Source organism: Mastomys coucha, unplaced genomic scaffold, assembly GCF_008632895.1.
Source record: "Mastomys coucha isolate ucsf_1 unplaced genomic scaffold, UCSF_Mcou_1 pScaffold15, whole genome shotgun sequence".
NCBI classification, from domain to species: Eukaryota; Metazoa; Chordata; class Mammalia; order Rodentia; family Muridae; genus Mastomys; species Mastomys coucha.
In genome coordinates, this window is record NW_022196897.1 from 17,983,844 (window position 1) to 18,006,736 (window position 22,893).

The 22,893-nt window shown below is 46.8% G+C and overlaps 2 protein-coding genes and 1 long non-coding RNA gene across 10 annotated transcripts in view; 2 read left to right on the forward strand and 1 right to left on the reverse strand.

Annotated features, from left to right (window-relative positions):
• Zer1 (zyg-11 related cell cycle regulator) overlaps positions 1 to 9,298 on the reverse strand; it is a 29,936-nt gene extending 20,638 nt beyond the window's left edge. For 3 of the 5 annotated variants that reach the window (XM_031369653.1, XM_031369651.1, XM_031369648.1), the window contains exon 1: positions 8,770 to 9,298. The gene's annotated coding sequence lies outside the window, so the exon portion shown is untranslated. The remainder of the gene's footprint in view (positions 1 to 8,769) is intronic. The other 2 variants (XM_031369652.1, XM_031369650.1) reach the window with 2 other exon arrangements.
• On the forward strand, positions 8,235 to 16,573 carry LOC116089935. The gene is made up of 2 exons (XR_004118505.1): positions 8,235 to 8,737; positions 16,217 to 16,573. It is a non-coding gene; the product is annotated as an uncharacterized LOC116089935 (long non-coding RNA).
• Positions 16,574 to 18,497: 1,924 nt separating this feature from the next.
• Tbc1d13 (TBC1 domain family member 13) overlaps positions 18,498 to 22,893 on the forward strand; it is a 17,058-nt gene continuing 12,662 nt past the window's right edge. Inside the window, exons 1-5 of one of the 4 annotated variants that reach the window (XM_031369654.1) lie at positions 18,498 to 18,656; positions 19,558 to 19,631; positions 21,655 to 21,695; positions 22,103 to 22,164; positions 22,252 to 22,351. In XM_031369654.1, the coding sequence (XP_031225514.1) occupies positions 18,634 to 18,656; positions 19,558 to 19,631; positions 21,655 to 21,695; positions 22,103 to 22,164; positions 22,252 to 22,351 (300 nt within the window). In that variant the 5' untranslated portion in view covers positions 18,498 to 18,633. Of the gene's footprint in view, positions 18,657 to 19,557; positions 19,632 to 20,586; positions 20,610 to 21,654; positions 21,696 to 22,102; positions 22,165 to 22,251; positions 22,352 to 22,893 lie in introns of those variants that run through there. The other 3 variants (XM_031369655.1, XM_031369657.1, XM_031369656.1) reach the window with 3 other exon arrangements.

Sequence of the window (22,893 nt, forward strand, 5' to 3'; positions counted from 1 at the left end):
AAAAAAAAAAAACAAAAAGAAAAAGAGCACTGGCTGTACTTCCAGAGGACTTGGGTTCAATTCCCAGCACCTACTTTGCAGCTCACAACTGTCTGTAACTCCAATTCCAGGTGATCTGACATTTCATACGAATATATATAAGATAAAATTAATTATTTAAAAAAACAAAAACAAAAACAAAAATAGAGCAGTGGTAGCACATGCCTTTAATCCCAGCACTTGGGAGGCAGAGGCAGGTGGATTTCTGAGTTTGAGGCCAACCTGGTCTACAAAGTGAGTTCCAGGACAGCCAGGGCTATACAAAGAGGCCCTGTCTTAAAAAAAAAAAAACAATAATAAATAAATAAATAAATAAATAAAATAAAAAGATTGAGTAGCTCAGTGGTAGAGCACTTGCCTAGAATGTGAGAGATACTGGGTTCCACATTTGGCAGGAAAAATTAAGAATCAGCTATTCTTTTCCTGTTCCTGTTTTGTTTTAAGATTTATTTCACTTTATTTTATAAACAAGATCTCACTATGGTGAGGATTGGCCTGGAACTCTCTGGTTTATCCAGATGGCCTTGAACTCACTGAGCGTTAGAATTAAAGGTATGGGCCATTATGCCCTAAAACTAACTTACATTTCGTTTGTGTGTGTGTGTGTGTGTGTGTGTGTGTGTGTGGTTTGTATTCTGTCTGGACTCCATCCCCACAGAAACCTGGCAATAGCCAGGTATGTTCCTCCCCATGGTTACCTGGCAACAGCCTGGTAGGCCTGGCCCTATAAAAGGGGCTGCCTGCCCATTCCTCTCTCACACGCTCTAGCCTCTCTCTTGACTCTTGCCCCCTTGCTCCCCTTCCCTTCCCCTCTCTCCACGTGGTCTTGGCCACCCTCCATGTCTCTACTCTCTCCTTCTCTCTGCTTCTACTACCTTCTTAAACTCCACTCCCCATGCCCTGAATAAACTCTATTCTATACTAATACCATTGTGTGGCTGGTCTCTCAGTGGGAAGGGAAGCTTCTGCATGGGCCCACTGAGGCACCCCCTAACCCCCACACCCAGACAGAACATATTTTAATAGCTCTTTCTCTTTTTATGATTACAACATGGGAGAGATACATGCTCCCAAGAACAGGTACACATGGAGGCCAGAAGAGAATGACAGAACCCCAAGAGCTAGGATCTGAGGTCACTGCAAGCGACCTGATGCAGGTGCTAGGCACTGAACTCAGGTCTCTGTAAGAATAGTAGGCACTTTAAAAAAATAATAAATCAGTTATTTCTTAGATGTACTTATATTTAAGATGTGTAAGTGTGGGCTGGCGAGATGGCTCAGTGGGTAAGAGAACTGACTGCTCTTCCAAAGGTCCTGAGTTCGGATCCCAGCAACTACATGGTGGCTCACAACCATCCGTAATGAGATCTGACGCCCTCTTCTGGTGTGTCTGAAGACAGCTGCAGTGTATTATACTGGAGCGAGCGGGGCTGGAGCGAGCAGAGGTCCTGAGTTCAATTCCCAGCAGCCACATTATGGCTCATGGCCATCTGTACAGCTACAGTGTACTAATACACATAAAATAAATAACTAAATCTTTTTAAAAAAAAGATGTGTAAGTGTTTTGCCTTCATGTATGTTCACGTACCACATGCATGCTTGGTGCTTGAAGGCCCCCTGGAACTAGAGTTACAGATGTCTGTGAGCCACCGTGTGGGTGCTGGAACTCAAACAAGTACTCTTAGCAGCAGGAACAGCACACACTCCTAACTGCAGGGCCATCTCTGAGGCCCTGGTCTTTTTTTTTTTTTTTTAAGCAGCTATTAGGACCGCCACAGCCGCCTTCTGCCACCCTGCCCTCACTTCTACATCAAGTAGGGTCTGTTCTCCCTAGACCCAGGCCTCCCACACAACCCATGCTTCATTTACCTGGCCCAGTGGAAAAGTAACTCTCTGGGGATGGCACAAATGGGTTGCCAGGACATCCCTAAGATTTTCCTCACTTGCAGATCCTCAAAGGTCTGGCCTTCAGCTTGCTGTACCAGAGGAAGCAGCATAGTGAGACCAGCCCTGCTGGGGACCAGCTTTCCGGCTTCTTTAGTTCCTTGACCCTCTCTAGCTTACCTCCTCCACAGGATGGCCAGAGCCCCAGGCCTGGTCACCTGCAACCCCATACTTGTAACTCCTCCATCTGCTAGGACTGTCCAGTTTCTTTTTATTTTGGGGGTAGGAGGGAGTTCGAGACAGGGTTTCTCTGTGTAGCCCTGGCTATCCTGGAACTCACTCTGTAGACCAGGCTGGCCTCGAACTCAGAAATCTGCCTGCCTCTGCCTCTGCCTCTCAGGTGCTGGGATTAAAGGTGTGCACCACTGCCCAGCATGGACTGTCCAGTTTCAACCAGTGAGTGTCCTGTCTCTACAAAGCATAGTGAGTCTTCTAAAGAGGTCATTCTAGCATCCGATGTCCGGGGGGCATCCCTGCCCCGTTAGGAGGCTCTTCTGAGGCTCCCATGAGCCCAATCCAGGTGCCAGTTTATTTCCTGTTTCCTTGATAAACCGAGGTCAGATGCCATCCTACCTGCTTCTTTTTCTTTCCTTCTTTCTTTGTTTTGTTTTGTCTCTGGGTAGCCCTGGTTGTTTTGGAACTCAATCTGTAGACCAGGCTAGCCCTGCAGGCTGACTGTTCCTCCAGTAATTATGGACCTAGCCATGAGCTACTGAGAACACAGGTCCTATAATGACCAAATATAATAATGAGACAAGGTCCTGCCTCTAAGAAACACTCTGGTACTAGAAGGAGACAATCAGCTACCTAAAAAGAACCCAGATACAGTCACATCTTGAGAACAGGGCTCTGAAGGACAGGGGAAAGGCTGGAGTGTTAGGGAAAGTTTGACATTTTAGCTAAGACTGAAGATATGAGCCCTAGCTAGCTCTGAAGGTTGGAGGTAGGAAGGCATATGCAATGGCTGAGAGTTCAGGGTGAACACAGGTGGTACTGAACACTAAGTGCGGGGCTTGGGAAAAGGGAAGTTTCAACAACAAACGCCATGGCAGGAACCACAACGGACTTGCAGGATGTGATTCTCATGAGGCTGAGCATGAGTGAGTTCAGTCCCAAGAACACTGCTGAATCCCTATAGGCAGAACCTTGTAACTGACTGGGAAAGAACTGCCTTTTCTGCAGGGCTGAGCCCTAGCCCAGGTAGCTACCCTGTTCTAGCTGGGCTGCACACATGGAAGGGACTCCATTGGCCAGGTCACCAAAGGCCTCCAGAGAACAGACTGATAGATGGTGCCACCTGTGTTCACCTCCTCCAGGAGTTGACCCTGCAGCTTGAAGGGGTGGGGAGTGGGGTGTCCTAGGTGAGCTGGGGAGGAAAGAGCTGCCCTTATTTGGGACCAAAGCCTAGAGGCTCACAACACCCTACCACTCCAGCCCTTGAAGCCTTTAAGGATTTCCACTCTCAGCCGGGTGGTGGCGGCACATGCCTTTAATCCCAGCACTTGGGAGGCAGAGGCAGGCGGATTTCTGAGTTCGAGGCCAGCCTGGTCTACACAGTGAGTTCCAGGACAGCCAGGGCTACACAGAGAAACCCTGTCTCGAAAAACCAAAAAAAAAAAAAAAAAAAAAAAAAAAAAAAAAAAAAAAAAAAAAAAAAAGGATTTCCACTCTCAAAGCAGATTCCAGCCATCTGGAATTCTGGCAACTGGGAACAGTTTGGACTTAGATACTGATAGACTACCAAAGGAGAAGAACCCCATGTCTCCTTTCTTACAGGCTCTTTAAGACATGCTGGGGGAAGGGCAGTGGGAGAAACAACTGAGAAAAACAACAGCAGCCCAGGCAGCCACCCCTGCTGTCCCACCTCCGTCTTCTGTGCTTCCAGACAGATACCCAGCTTTTTCCAGAATTCACTTCCTACAGTTTCTTATTTAACCAGCCAAAAATCACAGCCCAGCACTCTGTACCAATAGACCTATTCATTTGCATAACAATTTGTCTATGACCCTCCCCCCAGCTGCCAGCTCCAGAGGACAGACTGGCGGCTTGCACCCACGCCCCCCACATCCTCGGTGCCTACTAGTGCCTGGATTTAGGCCGAACAAAGGTTTGCTGTTGCTAGTATTACCTCATGATGGCACTCTGAGGTAGAGACCGCTAGTCATTTGCTGAAGAAGACATAGAGAACCATAAGTAACACAAAAGGAGCCTGAGATGACAACACTGTAAATCTAAAGTGCTCACCAACCACACTGCTCCATTCATCTAGCTAACCAGCTAAAGAGACAGAGTTCTTTGAGCATGGTGGTGCACACCTTTAGTCCAAGTGCTTGGGAGGCAGAGGCAGGTGGGTCCCTCTGAATTTGAGGCCAACCTGTTCTACAGAAAGTTCCAAGGCATCCAGGGCTGTTACACAAAGAAACCCTGTCTCAAAAAACCAAAAACTAAAAATAAAGTAATAAACAAATAAGAGACTAACCAATGTTCAGAGGAGGAAACAAGGGACCACAGTAATATCTTGACACCTAGGGGAGAGAATCTGGGGAGCCAGAGGATTTGGATTCGAACCTTGGAACAGTGCCCACCCTGTGCAATGTTAACCCATGAGCTCTGAATGCTTTCCAGGAAGGAATAGGTCCTGGACTAGAGATTAGGGACAGAAAGCTGCTCTGAAGACAGTCCTGACAAGTGCCAGGAGGACTCTTGGGGACAGAGGTGCAGGTGAGGTTTTAGACAGAAGTCTACAGAGACCATGCCTGCAGGTCACTGTGCTGGGAAGACACAGAATAGGGGAGGACAGCACATGCCCAGCACGATGTTGGTATCTCTCCTGATAAAGACACAATGAGGAAGGACGGAACACTGGGGCAGGCTGCTTCGGTTCTGCTTGTGCAGTCAAACTTCCTAATGCCCACACTGCTCAGCCCTAGATATGCACCAGCTCCCTTCACCCTCCCAGGAGGCAGGGATCGATCTACAGCCTACAGGTGTGGCAGCTGAGGCTGTGTGCCAAGCAGTCTGCATGGTATACAGATATGTGCGCTCCACTCAGTAGGTCAGACCTGGGGTTTCCAGCTTTCTAGGTCTGTTCTCAGTGGTGTCGCGATGGCAAGCCTCACTTTCTCTTTTCTACCTCCTTACAACCCCAAGCATCCTTGGGCACTGAGCACAGATGATCTGGTTTTCTGGTAATGATTCTATGGGGACCATGGACCAGGACTGGAAGCTTCCTAAAAGTAGGGACCCTACACGAATCACAGGACCTCCATTATATATTAAAGAGTAAATAGCCGGGTGGTGGTGGCGCACGCCTTTAATCCCAGCACTTGGGAGGCAGAAGTGGCGGATTTCTGAGTTCAAGGCCAGCCTGGTCTACAAAGTGAGCTCCAGGACAGCCAGGGCTATACAGAGAAACCCTGTCTCAAAAAACCAAAAAAAAAAAAAAAAGAGTAAATGTCAGGGTAGCTGGGATCTTCCCATCTGTGGTCTGTCTCTCCATCTCTGGGATCACAAGTGCATGTCACCAGATGGCTTTTATATATGGGTGCTGGGGATTGAACTCAGGTCCTCGTGTTTGCAAGCATGCTTACTGTTTGGGTCATATACCCAGCTCTTTGCTCCCTTCTTAAGCAGAAACCCAGCTCTAGTGAATGAACCAGGTTTGATGTTGGTCTCCAAAGAGCGGACTCCACAGGGGTCTCTACGCTCACATTTCTGGAGTCAAGAACTGAAGCACCAAGGCTAAACAAAACCCACCCACCAAAGACAAAGGCCCGTAAGATGCCCAGTGGTTAATGGTGCAGCCTGCCAAGACTGAAACCTGAGTTTGAGCAGTGGGTCCCTCATGGTGGAAAGAGAACCAACTCTCATGAATTGTCCTCAGACCTCCACAAATGTGCTGTGGTACTTCACGAAGTAACTGTTAAAAGCAAACAAACACGTGTGAGGGAGACAAAGAGTAGCCTCTGCATGTGGACCCTGATGCCCTGCAGGAACCCAGTGGCATGAACTGGAACAGAAAGTATTCTTTTTTTTGTTTTGTTTCTTTGTTTTGTTTTTTGAGACAGGGTTTCTCTGTGTAGCCCTGGCTGTCCTGGAACTCAGAAATCCTCCTGCCTCTGCCTCCCAAGTGCTGGGATTAAAGGCGTGCACCACCACTGCCTGGCAACAGGAAGTATTCTTCACCACTGCAGAGAGTGAGTGAAGGACAAACTCTTCTCCGATCATGTCTGGTTCATCCCACCACTCTCTGCAGGGTCAGCAGGGGCAGGAGGACACTATTCTCTGTGTAAAGCCCAGAGGGAGCAATGGATTCATGCAAATATATACTGTGCGAGGCCCTGGTTCACCACGTTGCTAGTCTAGGGTTCTGTTCAGAGAAGCTTTGCCATCGAGGCTCCTGTCTTCTAAGTGTTGACTTTACATATTCACATGTTAACTAATTTTGTGGTGCATGGGATGGGCCTCAGTGGATTACGAACACTAGGCAAGTGGTCTATCACTCAGCCATATCCTCTGCCCCTTGGCCTTGCATTTTCAAATCCTCTGGCCCTGTTCAGCCTACAGCTCGGGCCTGATAATGTAGTCAGGCTCAAGGGATGAGGAGGAAGATCTGGAGTTGTTCTCCTCAAAGGCTGCAAATTTTTAGCCTGTGCCAAGTGCCTTCCGGATCCACAGCCTCTACCTGAAATCTGACTACACACTCAGTGCCACGGATAGGCCCAACACGGTCCTTTGCAATCTGTCTGGAAGACATTGTTTTACTTATATTATGTTACAGAATGGGGATTTTCAGGGCTTGATTTGAAAAGTCCTCTTTGGGTCAGGCACGGTGGTAGACACATATAATCTGCTAGAATTACATCAAGGGAGCAGTGGCAGGTCAATCTCTGAATTCAAGACCATAATGTTTTACATAGTAAGATTGAAGCCAGCTTTGTCTACATGAAACTGCCTCTAAATAAATAAATAAATGTAAGGGTCATTAGTTGGAGTTGATGGCCCATGTTTGCTGTCCTAGCCTTTGGAATGTTGAGGAGAACTACTGAGTTCAAGGTCAGTCTGGGCTATACAGGCAGTTGTCAGTCTCACTACAGAGTGAGAACTTGTCTAAACAAACAAAACAAACAATCAAGGCCAAGTTCACAGATGCCCCGAAGAACAGACCATTACTTTTACCAGTGAATGGTGTCATTAAAGTTCTTAGCTTCCTCCAGTATTCCTACAAATCCCATGAGCCAGGGGAGTCAGACAGTGCTGGTGATGTCACCAGCTGATGCTAGAAAGAAGGGCTGTGGGCACATCCTTACTGTCATATACCACACTGCCATGCATGCACTCTGTAGCTTAACAGTCCTATTCTACAGATGGTTAAGACTGAGGCAGAAGGTCACTTGCTCACATTCTAACAATGAGAAATCAGTAATGTGATATGACTTCCCCACAGAATTCTTTTTTAAGATTTCTGTCATGGATGTTCAGTACAGACAGTAAGAGGGCACTTAGAACACAAGGCTGAAGTACAATGGTCATTTGTCACATCAGACAATTTTGATTCTTCTCCAACATTTCGGAAAAAAAAATTATTTTATTTTTTCCGACATAGGGTTTCTCTGTGTAGCCCTGGTTATCCTGCAACTCACTCTGTAGACCAGGCTGGCCTTGAACTCAGAAATCCACCTGTCTCTGCCTCCCAAGTGCTAGGATTAAAGGCATGCGCCACCACTGCCCCGCAACATTTCAAAAATTACAAGTCAACCCTACATCACAAGCCAGTCCCTAATATACTCCCTGCTGTTATTTGTTCTCAACTGATTTCCTTGCCACCCACTCTGCCTCTTTCATTCTGACCCAAGCTGGTTCTCTTGCCACCACAGAACCTTTGCACCTGCTGCTGAATGCTGAGCCCCTGGAAAGCTGTAATGACTTTCTACCTCACTCATCTCTGCTCAGACAGCAACCTTAGTAGAGACCTTCTCTGACCACATTCTATACAAAGGTCCTAGTCTCTGTCTGTTTACTTTTCTTTGTGACACCTATTACTATCTAAAATGTTGTACGTTTATTTACTGAATAAGCCAATGCACAGCGACCCTTCATATCTAACAAGAACCTCTTGGTCGAAGCATAGCTTCCTGTGACGCCCTTTCAATGCAATCTCCTCAAGCCTGAAGAGAACCATTCTGTCAGAAACATTGAGCCAGCTTTTCCCAGGCATTAGGCACCACTACCCACAACGCCCCGCACCCCACTCCCGTCTCTGTCACACACAGAAGACACAAGCAAACACGGGAGATCTTTGGTTAAAGAGCAGCTAAATCAAGTTCTACCCAGAGCTAGCCAAACCGGTCAGTTTCAGTTTCACCTCACCTAAGGGAGCCATTGATCTTCAGCTTGCAAGCCCACCCGCTCTTTTCCGATCCTGTTGCACTATCTTGTACCTTGGCATCCCATTTTGGGAGCTGATCCTGGAGCCAAGCCATCCCTAAGCACGGCTTGGGGGTTGGGAGGAGACCTAAACTCATCCAACAGGTAGGGGGGGCAGAGGCTGGCCTCCCAAGCCTTACGTTGAGCCCCTATTTTGCATGGGCGAGCGTCCTTCTCATTATAGAGAGAACTCAATTTTCAAGGCAAAATCCTCAGACCTCGATGGCAGGCGACAAGCGCCATCCTAACACTGGCCTGTGGTGGACCTCTGCAAGGAGTCGCAGCGACAATGCTCGGACCCTGAGGCAGGGAGAAGAAAAGGATGCAGGTATGTCTCTTGGCTCGGCATTTAGGACGTACCCTAGGAGGGGGCGGCCCTCAACGGGGAGACAGGATGCTTCGCAGGCTTACAAGCGGAGGCTGCGGCCCGGGGGAATCGGCGGCCAAAGCGCCGCAGTAGGTCGGGTCCGGTCCGGGTCCGGGTCGGCGGGGCGGGGCAGGGCGGGAATGCTGGGACCGGAGCCCTGGACGGAGGCCGTTCCCTTGCCCTCGGGCCGCGCTGGGCTGAGGGCCGCCGGCTGCTGGCTCCGGGCCCAGCCCCTCCCCCCGATCCTGCTCCGACGGCTTGGAGAGCCTGTGGCTGCGGGTGTGCTGTCAACAAAGCGTCACTTCCGGGCCGCCCCTTAGCAACAGAGGAGGGGTTCTCCTGTCTTGTCCCGCTGCGAACGTGGGCGGCGGAGGCTGAAGGTTCCGGGCTCTTAGGGCTGCTCCTGCCCAAGCTGAGGCCTGAGTCCCCACTTCAGCCTCCAGAGTTCCTTCCAGCGAGGGGCTAGCTCGCAGGAGCAGGTTCAGGACAGGATTGACTCCATCTTACCTAGTTAGTGCTGACTCACTCGGCGCCCAACCCGACGTCTTTTGGGCGGGCTTTACGTAGCTACCACATTGCCCCTCAAAATGTGCTCCACCTCCTTTCCTTCGCGAAAAGGGATTCACCCAGGAGCTGTCAGATGATAGCAAGATTGAGGCTGTTCTTGGCCACTGCGTTTTCTTCTAGTCACCAAGGATCTCTCAACAGTTGTTTCTCTCTTCCTTCAATAGTGCCCTACTGTCCATCATTTTATCTGTCAAAAAATATTTTCAATTATTTGTTTAAGTGTATATGGGTTTATGCACATGACGGCAGCTGCCTGCTGAGGACAAAAGTCCCGGAGCCCATGAAGCTGAAGTTACAGGTAGTCGTAAGCCCCACAAACGTAGGAACCGAACAAGCTCTCTGGTCTATACTTCCTTCCTTTTCATTTTAAGATAATGTTTTTTTTCCATTTATTTATATGTGTGCATGCATATGTACATGTATAGGAGATCAGAGAACTGTTTGCTGGAAAGGGTTCTCTACACTCACCATGTTGGTTCCAGGGATCGAACTCGGTCCTCATCATGCTTGGACCAAGCACCCCTACCTGCTGGGCCATCTCACTGGCTCCTATCACCATTTCTTCTCCTGATTTCTACCATAACCTCCGAACACAAATCCCTTCATTCCTTCTGCAGTTTCACAATCCCAGAATGCTTTTTCTAAAACATCTTATCAGGGCATCCAGACTTTTCATCTATCCTCTTTCCTTACCCAGTCCTTCAGTAAAGGACTCAACTTTACTGAAATTTCCTTCTGGTCTCCTGTCCAGACAGTTCACAGTTAAAATTAGTGTGGGGTATTTTCATCTCTGCCTCTCTCTAAGCTCAAGCAATTAGGCAGTAAGCTTTAAACACTTTTCTTACTGCCATCCACATCTGGTAAAGTAACAACACTTTTTACTTGAGGAGCACCCTGGAGTGGGGTTAGAGAGAAAGAAGGGGGGGATACTAAGGCTCAAATCCAGGTCCTGTGGCATGCAGGAATTCTACCACTGAGTGGTTTTCATATGTGTGTGTGTGTGTGTGTGTGTGTGTGTGTGTATACACAAATATGATACATACACCTTAATCTTGGCTCTCAGGAGGCAGAGATAGGCAGATTCTGTTAGTTTAGCTAGTTCCAGAACAGCAAAAACTACACACACACACACACACACACACACACACACACACACACACAATGTCTCTAAAGCAAAAAACAAAGAAAAAAGGAGGAAAAAAAAGAAAGTAGATACCTTAAGCAGGAAGGTAAACAACTCAAAATAGGTTCAGGAAGTCCTTGAAACAGAGCAGATTCACTAAGTCCCTCCCTGCCAGAGTAAAGAATAAAAAGTTGAGAGTTCTTAGACAAGCTGAGCTGCAAAGAAAATACTGAGACCAGATCAGCTACATGGAAGAGGAGGAAACCAGCTGAGCTGCCTACAAGAGATTTAGACAGAGTCAGGTAGAAAGGACACTTTTCAGTCTGTTGAGCTGCCTGCAGACTGTGCAGTGTGCTATAGGTTCCTAGCTTTTGTGAGCTGTCACCTATGCTGAGATGTGCCTTGGTCATGCCACTGTCTTTGAGTCGTCTCTGTTCCTGTGAGTAATACCAACAGAACTCAGCAGCTCACCAAATTGGACTATGGTGGTATATTTTGGTCTGTCCTGAGTTTGCTATCTGGGGTGAGTAGACATGCGTGTTGTTAACTTTCTAGGAAGAATATTATCACACAATACCCTTGTGTATGGCAACCCTAACTCAGCAATGTATTGAAACAATTCTACATGCATGACTGTCTTAGTTTAGGGTCACTATTGCTGTGATGAAACACCATGACCAAAAGCAAGTTGAGGAGGAAAAGTGTTTATTGTACACTTCTACATCATAGTCTTTGAAGGAAGCCAGAGCAGGAACTCAGATAGCTGAAGACTGGAGGCTGGAGTCGATGCAGAGGTCATGGAGGTTACTTGCTTGCTCAGCTTTGTTTGTTTGAGACAGGGTTTCTCTGAGTAGTTCTGTCTCACTCTGTAGACCAGGCTGGGCTTAAACTCTGAGATCACCTGCCTCTGCCTCCCAACCACTGAGATTGAAGGTGTGCACAACAAGTGGACTTATACATCTAAATGCTTATGGAGGCATTTTCTCAGCAGAGGTTCCCTCCTTTCAGACGACTTCTTCCTGAGTTAATATTAAACTAGCCAGTACAATGACCAAGTGAGATTTATTCCTGGAATTCAAAGATAGAGTCAATCGTTCTAATACAGGGCATTGACATAAGGAGAAAGGCTTTTTTCTTCAACTGAGGATCATCAAAATTAGAAAGTAGAAACACATTTGAATAATTTAATACTATTTCATGATTAAAAAGAGGTTGGAGGAGGGAGGGTAGAGAGATGTCTCAGAGGTTAAGAGCACTGACTGCTCTTCCAGAGATCCTGAGTTCAGTTGCCAGCAACCACATGGTGGCTCACAACCATCTGTAATGGGATAGGATGCCCTCTTCCGGTGTGTCTGAAGACAGTGATAGTATACTCAACATATATAAAATCAATAAAATCTTAAAAAAAAAAAAAAGGATTCAGGCTGTCTGGCTGTGATCCCAGTACTTGGGTAGAAGTAGAAGAATGTTCCAAGGTCATACTTGGCTACATAGAGGTCACTCCAGGCTACCTGAGATCCTGCCCTTCTGAGTTTGAGGCTAGCATGGTCTATATAGAGTTTCTGGCCAGTCATGGTTATAAAATTTATAAAATTTTGAGACATTGTCTCAAAAAAACAAGCCAAGCAAACAAAAACTCTTTAGTTAAGTTGGGACAGAAAAAAAATTCATAACATCATGAAAGCCAAATAAAAAAAATCAGAGTTGACATCATACTGTGAAAAATGGTAAGTTTTTCTTCCAAGATCAGGGAAAAGGGAAAGATGCCCCCTTCTGCCTATTCAACACAGGATTACACTTACTTGTAGCTGGGGTTGGCTGCTTTGTGGGTTCTTCTTTCTTCCACCCTTGTCCACCCCTCCCCCCAACACTAGATAACAGAAAAAAGGATAGCAAGGAAAGGAAAGAGATCCCCGAATAAAGTCAGGGGAGCAACATTATCATCAAGGAGCCAGGTGACTGGGGTACTGAGTTCCTGGGGGCAAGTTTGAGCTTTGCTGTCAGAATATCTAATTTCTTCTTGTTTCTTTGTGCACGACTACTTAAACCACAACCCACCCCACCTCTCCAGGCCCTAGCATTTATATATCTTCTGAAAAGTCATTAGAATTCCAAACTTTGCACCATCACCACAGAAATTATCTGCAGCTGGAAAAATCATGCATTGCTAGAGCACAAGGCAAGTCACAGACGGCTGCTGTGGTCTGTTGGAGGCAGCGCCACACCCCACACCTGGGGTTAAAACAAAAGCACAGTCTTATAATATTTCTGTGGATTGTTTAAAAGATCTACTTATTTACTATGTAGACAGCGTTCTACCTGCATGTATACTGCAGGCCAGAAGAGGGCACCAGATCTCATTATAGATGGTTGTGAGCCACCATGTGGTTGTTGGGAATTGAACTCAGGAAGAGCCCTTAGCCACTGAGCCATCTCTCAAGACCTTATTTCTGTTTTTAAAGAAACCAAAATTGCCACTATACATCCTTAACAGCATAGATTTTAAAAAAAGAAAGAAAGAAAGAAGAAATGCAAATTGATAAACCTTATTTCACAACATGTGAGAGCTGAGAAATAAATCCAATGAAACTGTAAGATACAATAGAATAGAAAATCACTTGATTGTTTTGAACACTTGAACAACCTGAAAATATTTAAAGTACAATGGGTTTGTCAGTGCATGATTTTGATCCAGGAGGCAGAAACAGGAGGATCTCTGTGAATTTGAAACTAGCCTGGCATAAATTAAACAAACAAACAAACAAACAAACAAACAACTCTATCTTATTAAATGAATTTTTGTGGGCCAGGCATAGTGCCACATGACATTTTTAAAAAAGATTTATTTTTATTATCTTTATGTATATGAGCACACCACACACTGTAGCTGTTCAGATGGTTGTGAGCCTTCATGTGGTTGTTGGGATGACTTTTAGAACCTCTGCTCACTCTGGTCGGCCCCGCTTGCTTGGTCCCTGCTTCCTCTGGCCCAAAGATTTATTTATTATTATAAGTATACTGTAGCTGCCTTCAGTCATACCAGAAGAGGGCATCAGATCTCATCATGGATGGTTGTGAGCCACCATGTGGTTGCTGGGATTTGAACTCAGGACCTTTGGAAGAGCAGTTGGTGCTCTCTTACCCGATGAGCCATCTCACCAGCCCACCACCTGACTTTTTATCCAAGTACTCCTGAAGCAGAAGCAGGCATTTCTCTGTATGTTCAAGGCCAGCCTGGTCTAGTTCCCAGTACCCACATGACAGCTCATAATTATCTGTAACTTCAGTTATAAGGGATCCAGTGCCCTCTTCTGACTTCCTTAGCGCACATGCATGCATGCATGAAGGCAAAACAATCATACAAATAAAATACAAACATATAAAAATTAACTAAAGAAGTGAAAAAAACCCTATAAACTAAAAACTATAAACAATTGCTAAAAAAAAATTAAAGACACATTAATGGAAAGTCACCTCATGCTCACAGGCTGGAAAGCTCAGTATTGTTAGGATGACATTATTACCCAAACTGATCTACAAAGTAAGTAAAACTCTTTTCAAACTCTCTCTCTCTCTCTCTCTCTCTCTCTCTCTCTCTCTCTCTCTCTCTCTCTCTCTTTCCGAGACAGGGTTTCTCTGTGTAGCCCTGGCTGTCCTGGGCTCGAGCCACCAACGCCCAGCCCCTGGTTGCTTCCACACTCTTAATAGCCAGGCAGTGGTGGAACACGCCTTTGCTCTCAGCACTCAGGACACAGAGGCAAGAGGGGCAGATCTGTGGGTTCAAGGACAGCCTGCTCTACAGAGGGAGTTCTAGGACAGCCAGGGCCACACAAAGAAACCCAGTCTCAAAACCAAAACAATACAAAGCAAAAAGAAAAGAAAAAGAAAGATTGAAAGAATCGCCTCATATAGAATATCAAAGTTCAAGAAAAAAAGAGCAAACTTGTATAACTTGTAAAAAAAAAAAAAAAAAAAAAAAAAAAAAAAAGAAAAAAGAAAAAAGAAAAAAGAACAAACTTGAAAAAGTGAACAGAGTTGGTGGTGAATCCAGGCCACAGTGAGAGCAGAGAGAGCAGAGAGAGCAGACGTGGTCAGCAGGTAAGAGTACTGGCTGCTCAGATGAGAATGCACAGCTGCTCTCCAGCAGCCAAAGTCACAACCACAGTAACTCCGGCTCCAAGGGATCCCATGCCCTCGTCTGGCTTCACCAGGCATGGGCATGCATGTGGTGCACAGACATACATGTAGGCAAACACTTACATACATAGAAATAATAAAATAAAAAAACAATAAAAGTAGTAAGTTTGGAAAGTGTCGAATTAACCAAGGGTGGTTGAATGACCGCTGGGCAGTGGTGGCTCACGCAATAGAAACCCTAAGACAGTGGTGTTATGGTGATTAATTCTGATTATCTAATAAATTAGAGTAAAAAAACTCTAAGGGACCAGATTATGGTGGCTGATGCCTCTAATCATCCCAGCACTGGAGAGATAGAGGCAGGCAGATCTCTGTGAATTTGAAGGCAGTCTGGTCTACAAAACAAGTTGCAGCACAGCTAGGACTGCACAGAGAAACACTGTCTCAAAAAAACCAAAAGAAGTAGAAGAAAAAAAGAAAAAGAAAAGAAAGGAAACTCCTGGCAGGTGTAGAGAGATGGCTCAGTGGTTAAGAGAACTTGTTGCTGTAGCAGAGGAACCCATTTTGGTTCCCAGGGCCCATGTGGGGCAGCTCGCAACTATCTGTGAGTACAGTTCCCGGGGATCATACACTATCTTCTGGCCTCTGCATGGATCTGCAAACATGTAGCATACATTCTCTCTTACACATACACTTATGAGGAGAATGAAAAATAAATCTGAAAAAACAAAAGCAACAGGCTGGAGAGATAGCTCAAAAGTTAAGAATGCTGACTGCTGTACTAAAGGTCCTGAGTTCAATTCCCAGCAACCACATGGTAGCTCACAACCATCTGTAATGAGATCTGGTGCCCTCTTCTGGCGTGCAGGCATACATGTAGGCAGAACACTGTATATATAATAAATAAATCTTTTGTTTGTTTGGTTGGTTGGTTTTTTGGGGGGGCAGGGGTTGGTTTTTCGAGACAGGGTTTTTCAGTGTAGCCCTGGCTGCCCTGGAACTCACTCTGGAGACCAGGCTGGGCTTGAACTCCACCTGCCTCTGCCTCCCACATGCTGGGATCAAAGGCGTGTGCCACCACTGCCCGGCTAGACAGAACCTTCTGAATCCTTGAGCTGAAATAACCCTTCCCTAAGTTGTCTATGTCAGGTATTTTACCACAGTGATAAAAAGAAATGAATGCAGGCCTGGAGAGATGGCTCAGTCAGGAAGAACACTTGCTCTGTGGATAACATGACAAACCCAATATCCAACGCCCATGTAAAAAGTCAGCCATGGCTGCATGTGCCTGCAACTCTAGCATGGAGAGACCAGTGGGTCCTGAGAGCTCACTACACAGCTAGACTAGTTGGAAACAGCTAAGTTCCCATTAAGGGAGGCACCTATCTCAAGGCAGTAAAACCCATAACCCATAATGGCTATGGTGATTTGAATCAGAATATCTCTCAAAGGCTCATACATCTGGAAACTTGGTATTCATCCTGTGGTGCTATTTGGGGAGGTGGAGGTATGGCATTACTGGTGGATGAAAGTCATTAGAGGCAGGCTCTGAGAGTTTAAAGATTCAAGCCACTTCTAATTTACTTGCTCTTCTCTCTCTTCATTTTTTGTAGATTTACTTATTTTATTGTTTATGTGTATGAGCATATGTGCATTATGTTCATGCTTGGTACCCTGGAGGATGGTGCCAGAAGAGGGCTTCAGATCCCCTGAAACTGGAGTTACAAAGAGTTGCAAGGTGCCATGTGGGTGCCAGGAACGGGACCCAGGATCTCTGAAGAGCAATAAGTGTACTTAATCACCGAGCCATCTCTCCAGCCTTGATCTCTGCTTGTGGCTCAAGATGTGCGCTGTCGCCTTGCTGCTAGTGCCGCCAATGACTGCCTGATGCTGTGCCTCCCTGCCATGATAGTTACGGACTAGGATCCCCTTGGAATTATGATTCCAAAGAAACCTTATTTTCACCTCTAGAACTTGTCTTGGTCGTGGTTTTTCATAGCAAGAGAAAAGTGACTAAGACAGAAGTTGGTACCATGATTGGGGTGTTGCTACGACAACATAATTTGTGGAATAATATGTGAGGCTTTGGGACTTTGGAATAGAAAAGCATATACCTACTTTACTGGCCAACAAAGTCTTAGTGGACAGGAACATGAGAACAAGAGGAGCTGAAAAGTCATACTGTCCAACATTAAAGTCTTCACTGGCTGTTGGGAAGAAATTAAGAACTAAGTGCAGTTATGAATATAAGGGTGTGTGTGTGTGTGTATGTGTGTATAAAAACAAGGATTTCTGACATCTTGATTTTTCCTCCCCCCTTTACTTTTAAAATTAATTTTAATATTTATTCATTTATTTATTTTGAGGCAGGGTTTCTTTATGTAACAATAGCTCAGGCTATTCTGGAACTCATTGGGAAGCCTGAAAATCGATTTGTAGACTATGCTGGCCTTGAACTCACACTAGGCTGGCCTTGAACTCATAGACATCCATTTGCCTCTGTCTCCCAAGTGCTGGAATTGAAGGCATGCACCATTATGACCAGCTCTTTTTTTTTTTTTAATTAAAAAATATTGGGGCTGGAGAAATGGCTCAGCAGTTAAGAGCACTGACTGCTCTTCCAGAGGTCCTGTGTTCAATTCTCAGCAACCACATGGTGGCTCACAACCATCCCTAATGAGATATGATGCCCTCTTCTGGTGTATCTGAGAACAGCAACAGTGTACTCACATTAAATAAATAAATAAATCTTTTTTTTTCTTTTTTTCTTTTTCTTTTTGGTTTTTTCCGAGACAGGGTTTCTCTGTGTAGCCCTGGCTGTCCTGGAACTCACTCTGTATACCAGGCTGGCTTCGAACTCAGAAATCCACCTGCCTCTGCCTCCCAAGTACTAGAATTAAAGGTGTGTGCCACCACCGCCTGGCGTTTTTCCTTTTCTTTCTTTTTTTTAAAGACTTATTTATTTATTTATTTATTTATTTATTTATTTATGTGAGTACACTGTACAGATGGTTATGAGCCTTCTTATGGTTGTTGAGAATTGAATTTTTTAGGACCTCTGCTCACTCCAGACAGTCCCACTCACTCTGGTTGGCCCCACTCCAGTTGGCCCTGCTCACTCTGGTCAATTCTGCTTGCTCAGTCCCTGCTCACTCCAGCCCAAATATTTACTTATTATTCTACATAAGTAAGCTGTAGCTGACTTCAGACGCACCAGAAGAGGGCATCAGATCTCATTACAGGTGGTTGTGAGCCACCATGTGGTTGCTGGGATTTGAACTCAGGACCTTTGGAAGAGCAGTCAGTGCTCTTACCCGCTGAGCCATCTTGCCAGCCCATTTTTCCTTTTCTATTGCTTTGAAATTGTGCAATTACAGAAATTCTACGTGTGTGTGTGTGTGTGTGTGTGTGTGTGTGTGTGTGTGTATGGGAGGGGGTAGTTTCAAGACAGGGTTTCTCTGTATGGCTCTTCCTGTCCTGGAACTCTGTAAGTCAGTCTGGCCTCGAGTTCAGAGATCCTCCCGAGTACTGGAATTAAAGGCGAGAGCTACCACCGCCAGGCTTGCCAGAATTCTGTTTATGAAATCCCAAAGTCAAGGAAACCCGGAGCTGTAATCCTCCGGTTCCTCCAAGAGGTAATTTACTGAGCAACAGGGTCATTTCCATAAAGACTCGATATTGAACAAGACCACACCGAGGACTGTTCACCAAACAACTGCGCCGCAGTTAATGACAGGTAGTGAGAGAGACTGACAAGTGTATTCAGTAGAGAGAAACCGAGGGCGGGAGACAGCCAGCAGGATCACCCATGGTCCCGACGCTCAGCTGAGGGGTGGGCGTGGCCCTAAGAAGCCCCGCGTCCTGTGATGCCTGGGCGGAGCCAGGGAGGCCGGCTCCTGCGGAACGCGCACGCTCGTAGTTCTGCTTCCTGCCGGAGGCTTTTGCCCAGCGCGCCGGGTCCCCGGAGGGAGGGGGGCGGTGGCGGCAGCTGGGGCTGCAGACGCAGCCCAGGGGTCCGGAAGTCAACACCATGTCGAGTCTGCACAAGAGCCGGTAAGGACCCGAGGTCAAGACTGCACCCAGACCGCTCCGGCCGGGCCGGGCCTTCTCGCAAACAGAGCTACTTAGCGCATGTGCGGCCAAGAATAGCCCCCTCCCCTGGCGGCTGGCCCCCAGAGCCCACCTTACGGTCTCATTGCCTGGGTGGCAGAGGCGAGAAGTAGAGATGCTTTTTCTTACCTCAGTGTCACCTTTCTGTCTCATTCGGGACCCCTTTCCCTGGTGTGTCTCTCGTCCAGCCTCCTATTACCCTCCCGCTTCTTCACTCCAGGATCCGTCCCCACCCCCTTTTCCCCCCCAAATACCCCTGTCCCTGTGCTCCTTTCTCTTGAGAAACACCAGAGAACCCAGATTCTCCAGTCTGGCCTCGTAAATCCACCTCCTACTCCCACCCCAGGCTACATCTTGCAGTGTCCGCTAAATTTTGGTCACTCCAGGACTAATTTTTAGTCTTTTGTCTTTGCCTGAGGGCAGGCCGGAGAAGTCTGCGCCCCCCCTCCCCCTTACCCGGCCTAGAGCTGCTGGAGCAGTGGGGAGATTGTACAAGTCCGTTGTCTGTGGATTAAATTACTCATGGTTGCACGAAGCTTGGTTGTGTAAATTCGGGTAGTGGTGTGCTGTGGACTGGGCTTGGCCACAGCAAGTGCCCAGGAAATGCCAGCTCACTAACAGTGGGAAAGTGCTTAATGTTAAGTTCTCACTTCAAGCCCTTTTGATTAGAATACCTCTCGTGGTTCGTCCTTGGCATGGCAGATTTCAGAGGAAGAAATTTGTATTGCCCACTTCCCTAAACTGGTAGTTGGAGACTGTTGAGAGTACAAGATCTTTGGGCGGCAGGCTTAATGACATAGTCATTAAGCCTGTTACCCTAGGGTTTCCTTTTCTGCCCTTGAAGGATTGCAGATTTCCAGGATGTCCTGAAGGAGCCCTCCATTGTGTTGGAAAAGCTTCGAGAACTCAGTTTTAGTGGTAAGATACAATTTTACTCTGGGTTTCCCTGGAAACCTGCCTGATTGCATAGAGCCTTACCTAGGGGGGCTAAATGATTCCCCAAATCCCTTGAAGTGGGCTGCAGATTGAACCCATAGTAACCCTTCGAGTCTAGGTGAGACCTTTCATAGCTCCTCAGGTAGTTCCTTGTGTTAAGGAAGTCGCAGGGTGGTTCTCTACTTGGCTTTGGATCAGAGCTAAGAGTGACCTTTGGTTAATGTTAAAACTCAAGCCTTAGAACACCAATTTTAAGGAATTGAACATCAACCACGTTTGACTTTGCCCTTCCCATGGTTAATGTTCCAGCACAGAGATAGCTGGATTTTTACACTGTCTGTCAAAACATCCCAAGATGTTTGTATAGCTCCTAAGGTACTGCTCTGCATAGTAACTTTGCAAGGAAAGAATTTAAGTCGTCTGTGTTGTGCAGATTCAGGGGGTAGCACTGGCTCAAGGTCCCAGTGTCAGGGAAACCACCCTCAGAGCTATTCTTGTGAACTGACAACATTGTAGAAATTGGCCTTCCCATTCTGGAGTGGTGTGGAGGCCCCAGAGAGGAGGCTGCCTGTGGTGATTGTGCAGAGCTTGGACTGTACATCACACCTGTCATAATCCTGGTTGCTCTGTCTACAGATCCATTTCTTTATCTGTAAGTGAGGACGATGGAGCTAATCTTCCATACTTACTGGAGCTAAACTGGGAATTAAGTGAAATGGTGGTTGTCTGGCACAGAGCTCTTAAACTGACAGTTTGGTTTGAGTTTTACAAATGTGGACTGCTATTGGTGGTCTGTGTCCTGTGCTAGACATAGGGGCATCAACAAACAGATATGCCTGTCTGAGACATTAAGTTCATACTCATACTCAGGTTTTTATGTAATTCCAGTTTCTATGGGTGCTATGGAGAAGCCACAGAGCCATTGTTTATAAGCAGAGTCGCTAATGCCAGCCCAGCATAGTGAGTCACACCTTTAATCCCAGAACAAGAGGTGGGGAGAGGCAGGTGAATCTTTGAGTTCAAGGTCAGACTGGTCTACATAGTGAAGTCTAGCTCAGGCAGGGCTACATAGTGAGACCCCGTCTCAAAAAATAAAATAAAAAGAGCCTGCGGCTGGGCATATAGCTCAGTTTATAAAGTGTATGCCTAACATGTTTTCGACTCTCAGTAACCTATATACTAGACATGGTGGCCAAACACACTTGTTTGTTTGTTTGTTTTTTTCTTTTCTTTCTTTCTTTCTTTCTTTTTTTTTTTTTGTTTTTTTGAGACAGGGTTTCTCTGTGTAGCCCTGGCTGTCCTGGAGCTCACTCTGTAGACCAGGCTGGCCTTGAACTCAGAAATCCGCCTGCCTCTGCCTCCCAAGTGCTGGGACTAAAGGGATGCGCCACCACCATCTGGCTGGCCAAACACACTTGTGATCCTGCCACTGAGGAGGTCGAGGCAGAAGGATCAGAAGTTCCTCCTCAGTTCCACAGTAACTTGAAGACCAGCCTGGGCTCTATGAGACTCTGTCCCTCCCCTAAAAGAAGAGGCTGACTTTGGAAAGAGTGGTTAGTTGGCAAGGGCTCTTTGAAGAAGAAACGTCAAAGATGAGAAGGTTCAGTGTACAGATGAGGCTCTGGGCCAGGGGACAAGGCTGTAGACAGAAGCTAGAGTTAGCATTCTCTTAGACATTTCTTTTTCTTTTCTTTCTTTCTTTCTTTCTTTCTTTCTTTTTTTTTTTTGTTTTTGTTTTTTTTTCTCTGTGTACCCCTGGCTGTCCTGGAACTCACTCTGTAGACCAGGCTGGCCTTGAAGTTAGAAATCTGCCTGCCTCTGCCTCCCAAGCGCTGGAATTAAAGGCATGCACCACCACTGGCCTGCTCTTAGACATTTCTATGGTGGAGAATGGTTCCTGAAGTGTTTCTTGCCCACTCCACTTCCTGCCAGCTGGCTCCAAGGCATAGGTCTGGGGGGTTCTGGAACTCTGGCTTGGGGTGACCTTTGCCTGCTGTGTCCACAGGCATCCCCTGTGAGGGCGGACTGCGGTGCCTCTGCTGGAAGGTGGGTGTGCCTGGGGTGGTGCTTCTTGGTTTTGAGTCCTTTGGGTCTTGCATGGACCTCCTCCTGGCCTCTCCTCTTCGCTATTTTTCTGGCTTGTCTAAGGAAGTCTTTCTGAAAGTTGTGGGGTTTTGTGTTCTCTTGGCTTTCCCTCCAGGACTCCTTTGGGGATGGACTACTTCATTATGCCAGTAAAGATTTCCACTTGTTGGTACCAGGGAAGCCACACTCAGAGCTGGGGTGGTGGCAGTCTATGTTCTGGGTCACCAGCCCGTCAATACCAAGTTTTCTTCTCATTTAGAACAGTCTGAGGAAAGCAGAGGATGGGGCTGAGCTGGGCTAGGAGGAGGGAGGCCACTGTCCAGCATGGGGACAGGGATGTTGCCAGAGCTGTGCTGTTCTCTGTGCAGATCCTCCTAAACTACCTCCCTTTGGAGAGAGCCTCGTGGACTTCCATCCTGGCCAAGCAGAGGTGAGACCTGTGATCACATGGAGCCTCCTGTGAGTGCCTCTCTGGTGGGATCTCCAACCATCTTTTCTCTGCATGTCTCTCCTGCAGGGGGCTCTATTCGCAGTTCCTGAGAGAGATGATTATCCAGCCTGGCATTGCCAAGGCCAACATGGGTGTATCCAGGGAGGATGTGACCTTTGAGGACCATGTAAGTAGGGTTGGCAGCATGGGCAGAGCTGAGCATAGGTGGATCAGCCAGGACCCCTTGCTGGAGGACAGGTGTAGCCTTGCCTGTATTCCTGTGTCCATCGTCCTCCCCTCTGCACTGGCTTGACCCCACTTGGAAACAGTGGTGTCTCCCTGCTTACGCTAGGCACAAAGGAACCACAGGAACCCTAGTCCTAGTTAGTAACATAGGCAATAACTATTGTCCTAAGAGTGCTGTGGGAGATGGTGTCATATCCACTGTGTGGTGCTGGGTACTGAGGTCCTTTGTTAAGTACATGCTGTAAGGTACATGCTGTACACTACATGTGGTTGTGCACAGCCTTAATTCTAGTACTCAGGAGGCAGAGGCAAGTGATCTAGAATGGTCCCAGGACACCCAAGGCTACATAGCGACCCTGTCTCAAAAAACCTAACTAACTCACTAACTAACTACATAAGCAGTACATGCTCTTAAAGACTCATCGGTCTCTCCAGCCTTTTAAAGACAGATTCTTGTGTATTTTGTGTTGGCCTGAGACTGTT